Genomic DNA, 18,223 nt, shown 5'->3' on the forward strand with positions numbered 1-18,223 from the left:
GTCCCATTTTCTCTTATTACCAATATTCCTTACACATTATTTCATCAAGGCAATGGTTGGGTAATCTATTTCCAGATTTGGATGAATGTGAACAGAAAACATGATGGCACAGGCAAATAAGAATGGGCTTATCCATTGATACGATGAAAGATGAAATCTGGAACAGTGCGAATTGGGAACTGACACTGTATTCTAGTCATGAGTTTGAAATGCCATTTGGAAATTGTTTTCTCCAAGAAGTTGATGTTATATTTATTAAATTGAAACAAAAAACAATTTTTAAAAAAAAAGTTGCATTGGGACAATTGAGGGACAGGGAGGAAAAAAATCTTTTTTAACATCATCCACAAGTAAAAGGAGAACTGGAGAATCTTGTAAATCCATGATTTATGGGTGAACCAGCTTTGTGCATCAAGGTATGTTGCTCAAAATGGCATGACATTTAATCAACAATATGCTATCTCTCATCATTCCTAGCATTAGTCATGTTTGCTAACTGATTATCCTTGTCAATGCTTTGCTAACTTTACTAGGTTGTAAATGTACATGTCTAGTATAAATTCACCATAACCTCCTTGCTTGTAATGTATGCTCATATTAATAAATCCCATGCTTTATTCATTGCTCTTTGCACCTGTCTTTCAATGATTCATCAACTTTTTGTTTGTGGGATGCAGGCCTATCTGTTCTCAAATGATTCTCAAGGTTTGTTTATTGCCCATCCCTCGTTGCTCAGAGGACTTGTAAAAGTCTGTTAGATTGCTGTGGGTCTGGAGTTGGATGTAGGCCAGAGTGGGTAAGGACAGCAAATGTCCTTCACATTAATGAACCAGATGAGTTTTTAGAACAATTGACAGTACTTACAAGGCCAGCTTTTTATTTCATTCTTTTACTGAATTCAAAATTCACAATCTGGCACTGTGGGATTTGAACCTATGGCCTATAACTTTGGTGCTCAGTGACATCACCACTTTGCTAGTAGTTCCTCTACATATACTCACACCCCTCTGCACCTTCACACCCTTAAAAATTATGCCTCTTATTTTCTGTCAATATTCTTCGTACCACAATGTATAATACCTGCATTGAACTTCATCTTCCATCTATCTGCTCACTCCATTAACTTGTCTACATCTTTTTGGAGCTCTCCATTGTCCCGTCAGTTTAACAATGTTTCTAAGTTTCTTATCATCGGCAAACTTTGAAATTATCTCCTACATTTGAACTCTGACTTCAAATCATTGATAGGAAAAGCAAGTCCTAAAATCAATCCCTGAGAAACTCCATTAGAAACATTCTTCCAGCATTGATTTTTACACTGTTTCCTATCACTGTCAGGTATTATCTATATTGTAATGATCTCTTTTACTACATGAGCTATACTTGTGTGTTGTGTATCTTCATACCAGATACTTCTTGAGAGACCACGTACACGACATCAATGATATTTACTTCCTTGACCCTTTGTTAAATTTTTTAAAATGGAGATATAAGATACAAGATAATATATTTTTAGAATTAATCTGTAATATGGTGAATATAGCATTATGGCTGGGCTTGGAAACATATTCCATAAAGAACGGCTTTGATAAGAACTCAGAAATATGATTTTTAGCCCGTTGAGCCTCTTGTCATCCAATTAAATCATGGCTGATCCGCCACTGACCTCCATATGTCATATCTGTGAATACCTTTGCTTAATAAATTATCTATAAAGCTCACACTTAAAAAGTAACAATAGTTTTGGCATCCATTGGTATTTGTAGAAGAACATTTCAAATTTGTCTCTAATTTTGCAAGATGCTTTAAGTTTAAAATGCTTCCTAATCTCACTTTTGAAAGGTCTGGCTCTAATTTTAAGACAATGCTCCTAGTCTTGGACTCTCCACCTTGTTTCTCTCTATCCACCTGATCTATTTCCTTGAAGATCTTGAAAGGTTGAATCAAATCAGACCTTAGGTTTTATTCTCTGGCATTTAGAATTTCAGTGTGTGTAATCGCTCCGCTTAGTTTAATCCCTGGAATCTAAGTATCTTTCTGATAAATCCATACTGTGCTCCACCAATCCCATCCTGCAAATTGTGAACCTACCCATATCCCTCCTGCTGCTCAATTTCTTAATCAAGTCAATAATTGCCTTCAATTTCATGAGCTTCACCCTTAGCTCATGGTCTTTTATGAGCAATTTTATCAAATATTTGTGAAAGTTTGAAGTACAAAAGTGCTACAAAAGATTCAGTTGCTTCTTTGCAGCTTTCACATGAAGGTCAGGTAGGGACTGAGAACGGACAGATAAAGGAAGAGAATCCAGGAGAATATCCTTGGACAACATAGAAGCAAAGGAAGACTCAAAGCGAAAAAAACAGTCAGTTGATAGAAGGAAATCAATCAACAGAAAGGAGGCACTCTCAAGTTTGCTACATGTAAAAATGGGGTTTGTCAATCAAATGTAACATGAACTCAAAAAGGGATAATGCTGTAAAGAAAACTCAAAAAGGGATCATGCTGTAAGGTTGAGTGAAATAGGAGTTGATGGGAAGGGTGAAGGCAGTGACAAATTAAAAATACTATATATGAATGCACGAAGCATTAGAAATAAGATGGATGAGCTTGAGGCTCTTGGAAATTGGCAGATACGATACTGTGGGGATAACTGAGACATGGCTTCAAGTGGACAGGGCCTGGGAAATGAATATTCAAGGCTACACGTGCTATCGTAAGGACAGACTGATGGGTAAAGGGGGTGGGGTGGCCATGTTTGTAAGGGATGATATTCAGTCCCTTGTGCGGGGGGATGTAGAGTCAGTATGGATAGAGCTGAGAAATTCTAAAGGTAAAAAGACCCTCTTGGGAGTTATCTACAGGCTACAGTAGTCTGGATGTCGGATGTAAGTTGAATCAGGAGCTGAAATTGGCCTGTCGCAAAGATGTTACTACAGTTGTTATGGGGGATTTCAGCATGCAGGTAGACTGGGAGAATCAGGATGGTATTGGACCTCAAGAAAGAGACTTTGTGGAGTGCCTCCGAGATAGATTCTTAGAACAGCTGGTGCTGGAGCCTACCAGGGAGAAGGCAATTCTGGATCGGGTATTGTGCAACGAACCAGAATTGATCAGGGACCTCAAAGTGAAGGAGTCATTGGGAAGTAGTGACCATAATACAATAAGCTTCAATCTACAATTTGAGAGGGAGAGGGGACAATCGGAAGTGACAATATTTCAGTTGAATAAAGGGAACTATGGAGCTATGAGGGAGGAGCTGGCCAAAGTTCAGTGGTGCAATACCTTAGCAGGGATGACAGTGGAGGAACAATGACAGATATTTCTGTGTATAATGCAGAAGATGCAGGATCAGTTCATTCCAAAAAGGAAGAAAGATCCTAGGAGGAGGCATGGGTGGTCGTGGCTGATGAGGGAAGTCAAGAAACATATAAAGTTAAAAGAGAAAAAGTATAACATAGCAAAGATAAGTGGGAAAATGGAGGACTGGGAAGCTTTTAAAGAACAACAGAGGATTACTAAGAAGGAAATACGCAGAGAAAAAATGAGGTACGAAGGTGAACTGGCCAAAAATATAAAGGAGGATAGGAAAAGCTTTTTTAGGTATATGAAAGGCAAAAAAATGGTTAAGACTAAAATTGGGCCCTTGAAGACACAAACAGGGGAATATATTACGGGGAACAAAGAAATGGCAGAAGAATTGAATTGGTACTTCAGATCTGTGTTCACTGGGGAAGATGCAAGCAATCTCCCTGAGGTAACAGTGGCTGAAGGACCTGAACGTAAGGGAATTTATATTTGCCAGGAATTGGTGTTGGAGAGACTGTTAGGTCTGAAGGTTGATAAGTCCCCAGGGCCTGATGGTCTACATCCTAGGGTACTGAAGGAGGTGGCTCAAGAAATCGTGGATGCGTTGGTGATTATTTTCCAGAGTTCGATAGATTTGGGATCAGTTCCTGTGGATTGGAGGGTGGCTAATGTTGTACCACTTTTTAAGAAAGGTGGGAGAGAGAAAGCAGGAAATTATAGACCAGTTAGTCTGACCAGTTAGTCCCACCAGTTAGTGGTGGGAAAGATGCTGGAGTTTATTATAAAGGATGAAATTACGACACATCTGGATAGTAGTAACAGGATAGGTCAGAGTCAGCATGGATTTATGAAGGGGAAATCATGCTTGACTAATCTTCTGGAATTCTTTGAGGATGTAACTCTGAAGATGGACGAGGGAGATCCAGTAGATGTAATGTACCTGGACTTTCAGAAAACTTTTGATAAAGTCCCACATAGGAGTTTAGTGAGCAAAATTAGGGCGCATGGTATTGGGGGCAAAGTACTAACTTGGATTGAAAGTTGGTTGGCTGACAGGAAACAAAGAGTAGTGATAAACGGCTCCATTTCGGAATGGCAGGCAGTGACCAGTGGGGTACCGCAGGGATCAGTGCTGGGACCGTAGCTTTTTACAATATATATTAATGATATAGAAGATGGTATTAGTAATAACATTAGCAAATTGCTGATAATACTAAGCTGGGTTGCAGGGTGAAATGTGAAGAGGATGTTAGGAGATCACAGGTGACCTGGACAAGTTAGGTGAGTGGTCAGATACATAGCAGATGCAGTTTAATGTGGATAAATGTATGATTATCCACTTTGGTGGCAAGAACAGGAAGGCAGATTACTACCTAAATGGAATCAATTTAGTAAAGGGGCAGTACAGAGAGATCTGGGTGTTCTTGTACACCAGTCAATGAAGGTCAGCATGCAGGTACTGCAGGTAGTGAAGAAGGCTAATAGCATGCTGGCCTTCATAATAAGATGGATTGAGTATAGAAGCAAAGAGGTTCTTCTGCAGCTGTACAGGGCCCTGGTGAGACCACACCTGGAGTATTGTGTGCAGTTCTGGTCTCCAAATTTGAGGAAAGACGTTCTGGCTATTGAGGGAGTGCAGCATAGGTTCACGAGGTCAATTCCTGGAATGGCGGGACTACCTTATGCTGAAAGATTGGAGCGACTGGGCTTGTAGACCCTTGAGTTTAGAAGACTGAGAGGGGATCTGATTGAGACATATAAGATTATTAAAGGATTGGACACTCTGGAGGCAGGAAACATGTTTCCGCTGATGGGTGAGTGCCAAACCAGAGGACAGAGCTTAAAAATAATGGGTAGACCATTTTGGACAGAGGTGAGGAGAAACTTCTTCACCCAGAGAGTGGTGGCTGTGTGGAATGCTCTGCCCCAGAGGGTAGTGGAGGCCCAGTCTCTTGGAATCATTTAAGAAAGAGTTGGATAGAACTCTCAAGGATAGTGGAATCAAGGATTATGGAAATAAGGCGGGAACAGGATACTGATTAAGGATGATCAGCCATGATCATATTGAATGGTGGTGCAGGCTCGAAGGGCAGAATGGCCTACTCCCGCACCTATTGTCTATTATCTTGCATGAATCACATTGTGCCTGTATAGCTGCTCTGCTTGTTTCTTGCCTTTTTTGCTGAAGGAAGACATCAAGGTTTTACATCTTTCTGCATTGACTATTTTAGTATGCAAATAAAACATTGCTTTTTTGAAAAAAAAAGTTGAATTCTTTCTCCAAGAGTAGCTGTGAAATCACAGTACTACCTAACCTAGTGGTTTTGTTCCCAAACTCAGACAGAAATTGACAAGGCTTAATGCTATTAGTCATGGAGAGGATCTTACACAACTGAATTTATTTTATACAAGACAAAATATATGGTAGAGATGAGTTGGATTCTGCTTGTCTTGGTTTGTTCTTGAGGAATCTGCGGACTGTATTTTTTGAGTATCCGTTCTTCTTGAATACTTGTAACCAAGACAAGAAAACCAAACACAGCCAGAAACCCTTACCACTTTACCATACATCAACAAAGTTTCAGAAATGACAGCCAGATTACTAAGACCCCTCGGAATCCTAGTAGCACACAAACCCACCAACACTCTCAAACTAAAACTAACAAACTTAAAAGACCCAGTAGAACCCATGGACAAAACCAACGTCGTCTACAAAATTCCATGCAAGGAATGCCACAAGCACTACATAGGACAAACAGGAAGAAAGTTAGCCACCAGGATACATGAACACCAACTAGCCACAAAAAGACATGACCCTCTCTCCCTCGTAGCCCTACACACGGAGGAAAAGAAAACCCACCAGTTCAACTGGGACAGCACATCTATCCTGGGACAGGCTAAGCAAAGACATGTCAGAGAATTCCTAGAGGCCTGGCACTCCAACCACAATGCTATAAACAAACACATAGATCTAGATACCATCTATCAACCCCTCAGAAAATGAACAGGAAATGACATCACCACAAACTCCAGGAACCCCATCCAGGACAAACATATAAATAGAAAGCAGGAGACAACAGCTTCGCTTCACTGGGAGGTCGCCACTGATGATGATGTTACCTAGCCAGGTAATGAAACGTCTGGATATCAAACCTACAGCTCAGCGAGCAAACCTACACCCTATACCATTCCATTATTATCCATATGTATGTCCAATGCTCATTTAAATGTCCTTAATGTCAGCGAGTCTATTACTGTTGCATGCAGGTAGTAGGGCCGTTCCACGCCCCTACTACTCTCTGAGTAAAGAAACTACCCCCAATATTTGTCCTAAATCTATCACCCCTCAATTTAAAGCTACGTCCCCTCATGTTAACCTTCACCATCCAAGGAAAAAGACTCTCACTGTCCACCCTATCTAACTCTCTGATTATCTTATACGTCTCTACTAAGTCACCTCTCAACGTCCTTCTCTCCAATGAAAACCGCCTCAGTTCCCTTAGCCTTTCCTCATAAGATCTTTCTTCCATACCAGGCAACCACCTAGTAAATCTGCTCTGAACCCTTTCCACGGCTTCCATATCCTTCCTACAATGCGGTGACCAGAACGCAGTGCTCCAGGTGCGGCCTTACCAGTGTCTTGTACAGCTAAAGCATAACCTCGTGGCTCCGAAATTCAATCCCCCTAACATCAAGTGCCTGCACACCATATGTCTTATTAACAACCCTATCAACCTGGCTGGCAACTTTCAGGGATTTATGCACCTGGACACCATGCTCTCTCTGTTCATCTACACTGCCAAGAATTTTACCATTAGCCCAGTACTCTGCATTCCTGTTATTTCTTCCGAAGTGAACTACCTCACACTTTTCTGCATTAAACTTTATGCCACCTCTCTGCCCAGCCCTGCATTTTATCTATGTTCCTTTGTAACCCACAACGTCCTTGTGCAGTATCCACCTGAGTGTCTGCCGACCTTAGTGTAATCGCAGATTTACTAACCCATGCTTCTATGCCCGCATCCAGATCATTGGCCCCAAAAAAGATCTTTGCGTCACACCTCTGGTAACTGTGCTCCAGGATGAACATTTCCCATCAACTGTCTTCTTTCAGCTAGCCAATTTCTGATCCAAATCGATAAATCACCTTCAATCCCGAAACTCCGTATTTTGTGCAATAGCCTACCTTGTGGAACCTTATTAAACGCCTTACTGAAGTCCATATACACCCTATCAACCATTTAACCTTCATCCACCTGTTTTGTCACCTTCTCAAAGAAATCAATAAGGTTAGTTATGCACAACCTACCCTTCACAAAACTGTATTGACTATCCCTAACCAAATTATTCCTTTCCAGAGGCTGGTGTGAAAAGGGGCAATGCTGTCAAATCTCATTATTTATAGACCTTTACCAGTTTTATTCTATTGTTTACAATAGGAGAAAGTGAGGATTGGATATGCTGGAGTGTGCTGCTGGAAAAACACAGCAGGTCAGGCAGCATCCGAGGAGCAGGAGTGTCGACATTTTGGGCATAAGCCTGTCTGGGAGTAGCAGGAGACAGAGTGACGTGGAGACCAGGAGTGTGCCGGGAAGGTAAGGACTTACTATATGTTTGGGCAGCAGCAAAACACGAGATACTACACATGTAGTATCTCCCTCCTGCCCCCACCCCCAACCAGAGGAAAAAGACTCTGTAAGGTAAGGATTTTATTTTTTCTCTTTCTTTGCTTTCATATATTTAAGTGCATTGTCTGGTTTTAGTTAGTTGATATAAAGCTAACACTTACAATGGCAGGGGACCCGTGGCATGTGCCTTTTGCTTGATGTGGGAGCTCAGGGACGTGGCTGATGATCCTGACTCTCACACTTGCAAAAAGTGTGTGCAGCTGCAGCTCTTGTTTGACTGCATGACTGCTCTGGAGCTGCGGATGGACTCACTGTGGAGCATCCGTGATGCTGAGGAGGTCGTTTAGTGAACTGGTCACACCGCAGATTAGAATTGCTGAGGGAGACAGTGAATGGGTGACCAAAAGGCAGAAAAAGAGTAGGAAGGCAGTGCAGGTGTCCCCTGCGATCATCTCCCTCCAAAACAGGTATACCGTTTTGGATACTGTTGGGGGAGATGGCTCACCCAGGGAAGGCAGCAGTTGCCAGGATCATGGCACCGTGGCAGGCACTGCTGTTCAGAAGGGCGGGAAAAAGGCTCACAGGGCCAGAGTCATAGGGGATTCTATTGTAAGGGGAGCAGAAAGACGGTTCTGTGGCTGAAAACGGGACTCCTGGATAGTATGTGGCCTCCCAGGTGCTCGGGTCAAGGATGTCACCGATCGGCTGCAGAGCATTCTAAAAGGGGAGAGTGAACAGCCAGTTGTCTTGGTGCAGATAGGCACTAACGATATAAGTAAAAAAAGAGATGAGGTCCTGAAAGCACAATTCAGGGAACTAGGAGAGGAGTCAAAAAGGAGGACCTCACAGATAGTGATCTCGGGATTACTACCAGTGCCACGCGCTAGCCAGAGTAGAAAAGAAAGAATAGACAGGATGAACACGTGGCTTGAGGGATGGTGTAAGAGGGAGTGGTTCAGATTTGTTGGACACTGGGACTGGTTCTGGGGAAGCAGGGACTATTACAAATTGGATGGTCTACACCTGACAAGACTGGAGCTAGTGTCCTTGGGGAATTTTTGCTACTGCTATTGGGGAGGTTTTAAACTAATGTGGCAGAGGGCTGGGAATCAGATGAGAAGACAAGTAGACAGCGAGGTGAAACTGGAGACTGTAAGAGTCATGAAGTTAGCATTAATAAGGAGAAGAATAGTCTGAGAGCAGATGTACGCAAAAGAATTGGTGGCCAGAAGTGCATGTACTTTAATGCAAGGAGTATAGTGGGTAAGGCAGATGAACTTGGGCCTTGGATTAATGCCTGGGAGTATGATGCTATTGGTTGAAGGAAGGGCATGATTGGCTACTAAGTGTTCCAGGATACAGATGCTTCGGACAGGGAGGGAAGTAAAAGGCAGGGAGGTGTTGCATTGCTGGTCAGGGATGATATCACAGCTGTGTTAAAGGACGACACAATGGAGGGCTTGAGTCATGAGGATTATGAGTGGAGCTGAGAAATAAGAAGGGTGCAGTTACATTGTTGGAGCTGTATTACAGACCTCCCAACAGTGAGAGTGAGGTAGAAGAACAAAAAGGTAAATAGATTATGGAAAGATGTAGAGGCAACAGGGTAGTAGTGATGGGAGATTTTAATTTTCCCAATAGTGACTAGGATACATTTAGCGTCAGAGGTCTGGATGGCGCAGAATTTGTAAGAAGCATCCAGAAGAGTTTTCTAGAGCAGTGTATCAATAGTCCGACGAGGGAAGGTGCCATTATTAGATCTGGTGTTGGGGAATGAGCCAGGCCAAGTGGTAGAAGTTGCAGTGGGGGATTTCTTTGGGAGCAGTGACCACAATTCTGTAAGTTTTAGAATACTTGTAGACAAAGATGAGAGTGGGCCTAAGGGAAGAGTACTAAACTGGGCCAAGGCCAATAATATCAAAATTAGGCAGGAGCTGGGAAATGTGGATTGGACACAGATGTTTGAAGGGAAGTCCACATTTGATATGTGGGAGGCTTTCAAAGGTAGGTTAAAAATAGTGCAGGATAGGCATGTCCCTTTAAAAGCAAAGGATAGGAAAGGCAAGGTTCATGAACCGTGGATGATAGGAGGAATCGTCAACATAAGTAGGGAAGATGTGTTGGGTAGACTAGAGGTTATTAAGGTGGACAAATCCCCAGGACTGGATGGGATCTATCCCCGGTTGCTGAGGGAGGCATGAGAGCAAATAGCTGGGACTCCGACAGATATCTTTGTAGCTTCCTTAAACACAGGTGAGGTGCCGGAGGATCGGAGGGTTGCTTATGTTGTCCCCCTGTACAAGATGGGTAGAGGGGATATTCTGGGTAACTACAGACCAGTGAGCCTGATGTCAGTGGTAGAAAAGTTGCTGGAGAAGGGACTGAGAGATAAAATCTATTTATAGTTGGAAAAGAGAAAAGATTCGGCTTATCAGTGTTAGGCAACATGGTTTTGGGGAAAGTGAAGTTACATGGTGTGCAGGGTGTTCTAGCTAGGTGGATAAACAACTGGCTGAGCAACAGGAGACAGAGAGGAGTAGTTGAAGGGAGTTTCTCAAAATGGAGAAAGGGGACTAGTGGTGTTCCACAGGGATCAGTGCTGGGATCACTGCCTTACCAACTTAAGAATTCTTTGAGGAAGTGACCAAGTTGATAGATGAAGAAAGGGCTGTTGATGTCATATACATGGACTTCAGTAAGGCGTTTGATAAGGTTCCCCATGGTAAACTAATGGGGAAAGTGATGTTACATGGTGTGCAGGGTGTTCTAGCTAGGTGGATAAACAACTGGTTGAGCAACAGGAGACAGAGCGGAGTAGTTGAAGGGAGTTTCTCAAAATGGAGAAAGGTAACTAGTAGTATTCCACAGGGATCTGTGCTGGGATCACTGTTGTTTGTGATATACATAAATGATCTGGAAGAGGGCACTATTGATATAATCAGCAAGTTTGCAGATGACACGAAGATTGGTGCAGTAGCAGAAAGCATAGGGGACTGTCAAAGAATACAGGAGGATATAGATAGTCTGGAGAGTCAGGTGGAAAAGTGGCAGATAGAGTTCAATCCAGGCAAATGTAAGGTGATGCATTTTGGGAAGTCTAATTCTAGAATGAATTATACAGTAAACAGAAGAGCCTTGGGAAAAGTTGATGAACAGAGAGATCTGGGAGGTCAGATCCATTGTACCCTGAAGGTTGCTGCACAGATGGATAGAGTGGTCAAGAAGGCATATATGATATGCTTGCCTTCATCGAATGGGGTATTGAGTATAAAAGCTGGCAGATCATGTTAAAATTGTACAAGACGTTGGTTTGGCTGCATTTAGAATACTGTTTACAGTTCTGGTCGCCACATTAGCAAAAGGATGTGGACACTTTGGAGAGGATGCAGAGGAGGTTTTACAAGGATGTTGCCTGGTATGGAAGGTGCTAGCTATGAAGAAAGGTTGAGTAGGTTATGATTGTTTTCATTAGAAAAAAGGAGATTAAGGGGGGTACCTGACTGAGGTCTGCCAAATCATGAAGTGTATAGACAGGGTAGATAGAGATAAGCTTTTTCCCAGGGTGAAGGATTCAATAACAAGAGGTAATGCTTTCAAGGTGAGAGCTGAAAAGTTTAAGGGGGACACACACGGCAGGTACTTTACACAGAGGGTGGTAGGTGCCTGGAATGCGTTGCCAGCAGAGGTAGTAGAGGCAGGCATGGTAGATTCATTTAAGATGCATCTGGACAGATGCATGAGTATGTGGGGAGCAGAGGGATACAGATGCTTAGGAATTGAGCGACAGGTTTAGACAGTGGATTTTGGATCAGCTCAAGTTTGGAGGGCTGAAGGGCCTGTTCCTGGGCTGTAAATTATCTTTGTTCTTTGTTCTAAGCCCTTCATCAGGAATGCGGCTTGTGGGCCAGGGGTGCTGAGAGACAAATGAGAGGGTGGGATGTGACTTCATCTACCTATCACATTCCCAGCTACCTTCCCCCAGCCCCACCCTTCTCCAAGTTATCAATCAGCACTGTGGTCCACAGGTTCATTCCTGATGAAGAGCTTATTCCCGAAATGTCAATTCTCCTGCTCCTCGGATGCTGCCTGACTGGCTGTATTTTTCCAGCATGACACTCTGAGCTATTGTTTACAATACTCAGGCAGGTTTTGTAAAAGGATTCTAATCTCCCTACCATATCTTAAAAATAAAAATATATAACATACACTACATGTTGAAAATTCTGAGGAATACCTAGTACAGATGCAAGCAAGCAAACTGCGTTGTGAAGACACACTTAAAGTTTAATGGTAGCGCCCTCCTGTCCCCACAGTATAATAAATAAATTCATCTTAGAACAATTGTCTGAAACTTGCAATTAAATATTTATTACTCTTGTACTTCACTTTTGATTTTTTTTTTAACTGTTGTGCAACAGGATATTAAATAAACTAGCCTATTAATAGACACCCATGAAAAGAAGCTGAAATGCAGACACTCATATGAACCAGTCAATGTTATGCTAATTGAAAGGACTGTAAAGATATCACATTATAAATTGAAACAAAGATTATAATGTAAGGGCCATGTGTTTTTATTTTTCTGCATTTTTATTGTGGACTGAAATTGGAAAAAAATAAATAAAGGATTATTGCAGCTTTTAAAGACAAGTAACTTTATACTCATTGTAAGTGCTATTCAGACAGTTGCTGGTTCAAGTGGTTGTAGGTGAGGATGCAGATGAGCCAGAACCAAGGCTGTGTACTAATGGAGGTTCAGCTAGCTACAAATAGCTGATTAGACTGTTGGCTAGTGACAAATTATCAATAACTAAGGCCTTCTGCCTCCTGACAATTACGCAGTTAGTTCTGAACTGAACAAGTTGGGTGTGTGAACAAGATAATAAGAAGCCATAAGACCACCCTCAGCTCAGAGCTATCTCTGTTCTCTGCAGTAAAAGCTTTAACAAAAGCAGTGTATTTTACTTTCAGCGGTTGCTGTAAACTGTGACTTTTAATTAATAAGAGAGATACTTTTATATGTATGAACCATCTTGTGCCTCCTACAAACCAGCGAAAGTATCTAGAGAAAGAAGACTGAGAATCAGCATTCTGATCAGCACAAGAAAGTGAACAAGAATGTTCCTTTGAACAGGCACCACTGAACTATTTTTCCAGTTTCTCCCTCTGGCCATAACACCTTTTTCTTTGATGTCTATGTCTGTTTGTATGTAAGGGGAATTAATAAGGGGACTGGAGGTTGAACATGAAGAGTTATAGGCTGATAGTTCATAATTGTTTCCTTGTGGTTACAGTCTATTTAGTTGGAATAAATAGTCATTCTTTTTAAGTTCGATAACCTGGTCCATGCTTTTTGTCAACTTGGGTCTAAAATTCAGGTAACTTGGGAAATTTTGCATACTTCTTTAAAATTTTTAACTTCTGTGCTGACTCTGGGAATAGCGGGGCTAGATTTTCAAAGTATCGTAGTAATCAGGTAAAACAAATAAAGATGACTATGGGTAAATGGGTTCTCAACATCATGGAAATTTAACAAAGATATGAAAAAGATGCAGGTTAAGAGGCTTTTTTAGTGCAGTGGTAGTGTCTCTGTCTTTGAACCAGGAAGTCGGGATCAAGTTCCATTAGTTCCTGAAAATGTAATGACATCTCTGTATAAATTGATTAGAAAATATCTAAAAAGGTGCAAGATTACTGGTGTTTTGCTATTTTTTTCCTTTTTGCTTTTCAAACTGTAGCACTAAAAACTAAATAGGTTGGATAGAATCCACAGTAGATTGGTTTATCAATTTCTTATTGTTCACTGCTGTTTCTTTCCATTATACATGAAGATCCTCAGAACAACAAAAGGCTCACTGTCACCAGGTACTAACTCAAGAGGTTTATAAATGTCAGCAACAGCTCTTGAATAATAAAAACACATTTCCAGATAATTATTATTCTTTTGATGTAATTTTTCAGTTTACTAATTAAAAGGTATTCCTTGAGAGGGAAGATCAATAGGATAGTATGCAGAAAGGGGAGGAACTTGTGCGTAAGTTCAACTTGTTAACATTCCAATAAAGTCACTCTGTGGTCTAGATGGAAGTCTGGGGAAACAACACAGTCTAATTCAGTGTGGCTTCTCAGTACAGAATTTTCACAGCCCAGTTCTCATTATAGTGTTGTTTGAAATATAAATAAAAGGGATGAGCACCTGAGGGCGAGGGCAGAGTGACTGCCCTTGACATTAAAGCATCATTTGACTGAATACGGTTTCAATTTTACTCGAGCACCTTGATGTCAATTGGAATCAAGGGAATCTCACTATTTCATATCGAGCCCAAAGGAATTTGAGGCAATCATCTCCATCCCAGAATATTGCTGCAGCAATTCCTTGAGGTTCTACATATTTTCTAATCAACCTGTTCAACTACATTACTATATACCTATGGAACAGGTGGTACTTAAACCCAAGCTCTTCGAGTTAGCTACTACTCCCAAATATCTTCAGCTGCTTCATCAATGACCTTCTAGTCAACTTAAGTTTAGAAGGGGAAATATTTGCTAAAGATGGTACAGTTTTCAGCATCATTTGCAACTAACACATACTAACCTGGCTAACCTTCAGGCTTAGGCTGATAAGTGGCAGAATTAAACATCACCCCACACAGGTTTCAGACGATAACCATTCCCAACAGGAGATAATCTAACCTATTCCCCTTGATATTTCAATGGCATTATCATTACTGCATTTTCCAGAAGAAAATTCCTGGGACAGAAACCAAACTCAACCAGCCTTACAAATACTGTGGCTCGGAATTCTGTACTGAGTAATTCATACTCCTGACTCCCTGAAGCCAGTCCACCATTGACAAGGCATAAGTCAGAAATGTGATGGAATATTCCTTGCTTGCCTGAAATTAATAGAGTTGCAACAGCATTCAAGAAGCTTGACACCATTGGCATTCCATCCATCTCCTTAAATATTTACCCTCTCTACTACTAGTGCACAATCTACAAGATACATTGCAGCTAAGGATCCTTCAGCACCGCTTCTCAAAGCTGCAACTCCAACCACTTAAAAAAATAAGGGCAGTTTATATTGGAACATTGCCATTTGCAAGTTTCCCTCCTAACCACACACCATCAGAACTTGGAAATATAATTGTGTTCTTCTGTTGTCACAGGGTCAATATCTTGGGGCTACTACTCCTCCCACCACACCATTACATACACATATTCTCTCTCACAAACATATGTTCAACACAATGGGTATATATCACTGATTATCCTATAGTTCAAACTCTGTCCACCTTATGCTCGAATATATTCAGTGACTAAGGATGAAATCGTCGGCTAAAGGTGGCAAGCTTGGAGGCAAGAAGAATACATAATTAGACAACATGGTGGCACACTCAAACCCCACTGCCTTCCTGCCTCCAACAGAGTTAAGTTTTGGGTTGGAAAGTCCAACCATGCTGCCAATTGTTGACAATATGTGCTCAATTATGGACCACAAAAAGCATCAAGCCCATCATTGCTGGGAATACTAAGCTGCAGGCAGGCCTGCTGCAAAATAACATACCCAAAAGGTCTACCTGACCTAGGGACTGGAAATAGGTCAAAGGGTACCAACTAGGAGCAACACCCTGACACTACTTCCCATCTGATCTTACATCCTTCCTCCTCTCATCCTTTCCAAAGCACCCAATATGAGTATCACCTTCCTGCTCCAAACAATCACCTAGCTTAGTCTTGACTCCTCCGCAATCCTAGAACATCGGGGATGCTCTTCTGCCAGCAGCCATGCTACTGCCAAGTCCAAGTACTGAAGGCTCACTGTTCTTGCTAGGTGGGACTTCCATCTCTAGGGTCTTGAGTCCAGGCAATGACTCATTGATGGCCGAAGCAATGCCTGTTACATGTGAGATTGCAAGGGCCCTCCCTGGAGGGGGAAGCATGGGTCTTTTGCTGGCTGTCCAACAGGCAAAACCCCTACATCTCTACCTGATTTTGTCTTAGGACTCCACAGCTCTCTAAGAGAAAGAGATCCAAAGATTATCAAACTATTGAGAGAAGAAATTTCTGCTTACCCCCAACTTAAATATGATCCCTAATTTTAAAACACTGTCCCTATTTCTAGATACCTCCTCAGGAGAAAATCTCTCAGCATCTACACTGTCAAATGTCTTAGAGTTTTATATGTCTAAATACCTCCACCTTCTCATTGGAAATTATGAATGGTCACTAATTCTAGCCTTGCCAGTATTAATCATACATCAGGAGCTTTTTTTTCTCAAAACATAACTTAAAGTTCCATATTTTTTCCCTGATCTGAATGGAACTAGTTGATCTCCTCTGTAGTGGTAGAAAGTGGTTTATGATAGATCTAATGTTTCTGGATTAGGGGTTGATAACTAAACATAATATTCACTCCTGATTACTACACAGTGGCATGATACAAGTGTCCAAGTGTGAGCAATGAACTGTGCTGCCCTTGTCCTTTGTGCTTGAATAATTTGCTGTCATTTCCTGCACTCATGTGAAAAGTGGTTCATTTGGTGAGGTACAGAAGGTCGTCATTGCTCAAGGAATCTTGTCCAACCTTGAAAGTAAAGTCACCAGAGAGAAAAGACCATGAGAAAGTTCATACAAGAAAGAAATTAATAAAAAGAAAGCTGAGCTCCTATCGCATTGTGACTCCGATATGAGACTAACTTGTGAGTTAACGGTTCTGTAGCAGATTCGGCCCACTGAATCCATTCTGTCACACCAACATAACGGTTGTTTCTTTCTCCTGTGGTTGAAAGCATTTTGGGAATTCCACTGATAGGCTTCTTTCTAATCAATGCTTGCTGCCTGGAAGTTGTTTTTTTACCCTTTCTAACAGTATTGGTAACACTTTCTTCAGTAGTTTATATTTGAAAGATACAATATGTGAAGCATTGATTAATTAATATTTGTTTGGAATTTGTAATTGTATGAACCACTGCAAGATGTTGAATGATAATGTCACAATAGGAAGTTTGATGCAAAATCTGCGTGCTTGTAAAAACCCACTCATAGTAAGTTCATTCTGTCATAGCATGTACTGAGGCACAACAGCAATAATCAAATTTCCCTTTCTATCTGCTCAATGTTTCACTTTGTTTTGATAGGAACTAGTGCTACTTGTTTGTAACACAGGCATCAACTGTTTATACCATGTCCCAAACTGGAGTTACTAACAACCCACTGCTGGACCCTTACCTGCACCTTAATTGTCCCCATGACTTCAGCATTTGGTGGGCAGAGCATGAGCTTCCATTCAGATTTCCAAGAGCCATTCCTAAAATCAAAATGGTTACAAAAACATTGTGCAGTTAATCTATTGGCAATATTGATAGTATTGAAGCTAAATAAGCAAGGAACTGATAGCAAGGCATTATAAGACAGAATCTAAGCATATTCCACAGTAGCTGGACTGTACTTGATAATAAACAGAGGTAAAGAAAAGGTTAGGGAATTTTGCTGATCTAATTCAAGTTTTATTCTGTTCTGAGTCAAAGAATGAGGGTTAATCTTTTAAAGTATAATAATTGAGCATGTTGCATAAGTAATCATCACTGTGGACCACCTTTGTTGTACAAGGCTCTCTGTACTATTGTTCACCATGGGATAGGTTTGTTGCCACCACCTTCTCATTGTAGGGATCTGAAAGGCCTGGTAGAGGAAAACTGCTTAGTATTCTGATGAGAGGGATAAGTTAATTAAGATGCTTGTTAGCAACTAAATATAATAGCACTGACATGATCGTCAATGTTCCAGAGACTATGAGGAGGAGTACATGATAAGAGCTGAAAATGTGTTGCTGAAAAAGCGCAACAGGTTTTGGGCATGAGCCCTTCTTCAGGAAGGCTCATGCCCAAAACGTCGATTTTCCTGCTCCTTGGATGCTGCCTGACCTGCTGCGCTTTTCCAGCAACACATTTTCAGCTCTGATCTCCAGCATCTGCAGTCCTCACTTTCTCCTAGTACATGATAAGTCTTACTACTTTGAGATACTACACTATTTTCCCACCAAGTTGGTAAGACATCATCACAGCACTTAAGGTACTCCTCTGTATTGACCCTTTCATTCCCTTACACACTTATCCAACTCCCTCTCTATTTTTCTCTCATCTTTTTGTTCTCATTTGTGTATATAATTACATATTAACAGCCCTGTCTTCCCCCAAAGTTGCTCACTTCAAAGATTCAGTCTGGAGGTTTCAATTGGAATCTGTTCTGTTTAGACTTGGAAGATCAGCAGATCATGGAACTGA

General features: G+C 41.4%; 1 protein-coding gene across 1 annotated transcript in view; it reads right to left on the reverse strand.

The window, feature by feature from the left end:
- The window catches only part of LOC122559263 (F-actin-capping protein subunit alpha-2-like), a 48,510-nt gene that overhangs the window by 6,195 nt on the left and 24,092 nt on the right, over window positions 1–18,223 (reverse strand). The window contains exon 7 of the mRNA XM_043708643.2: window positions 17,169–17,247. Coding sequence (XP_043564578.2) covers window positions 17,169–17,247 — 79 coding nt within the window. The remainder of the gene's footprint in view (window positions 1–17,168; window positions 17,248–18,223) is intronic.

The sequence above is a fragment of the Chiloscyllium plagiosum genome, unplaced genomic scaffold (genome assembly GCF_037043375.1).
Source record: "Chiloscyllium plagiosum isolate Xiang-an unplaced genomic scaffold, Cpla_swu_hap1 HiC_scaffold_14, whole genome shotgun sequence".
Taxonomy (NCBI): domain Eukaryota; kingdom Metazoa; phylum Chordata; class Chondrichthyes; order Orectolobiformes; family Hemiscylliidae; genus Chiloscyllium; species Chiloscyllium plagiosum.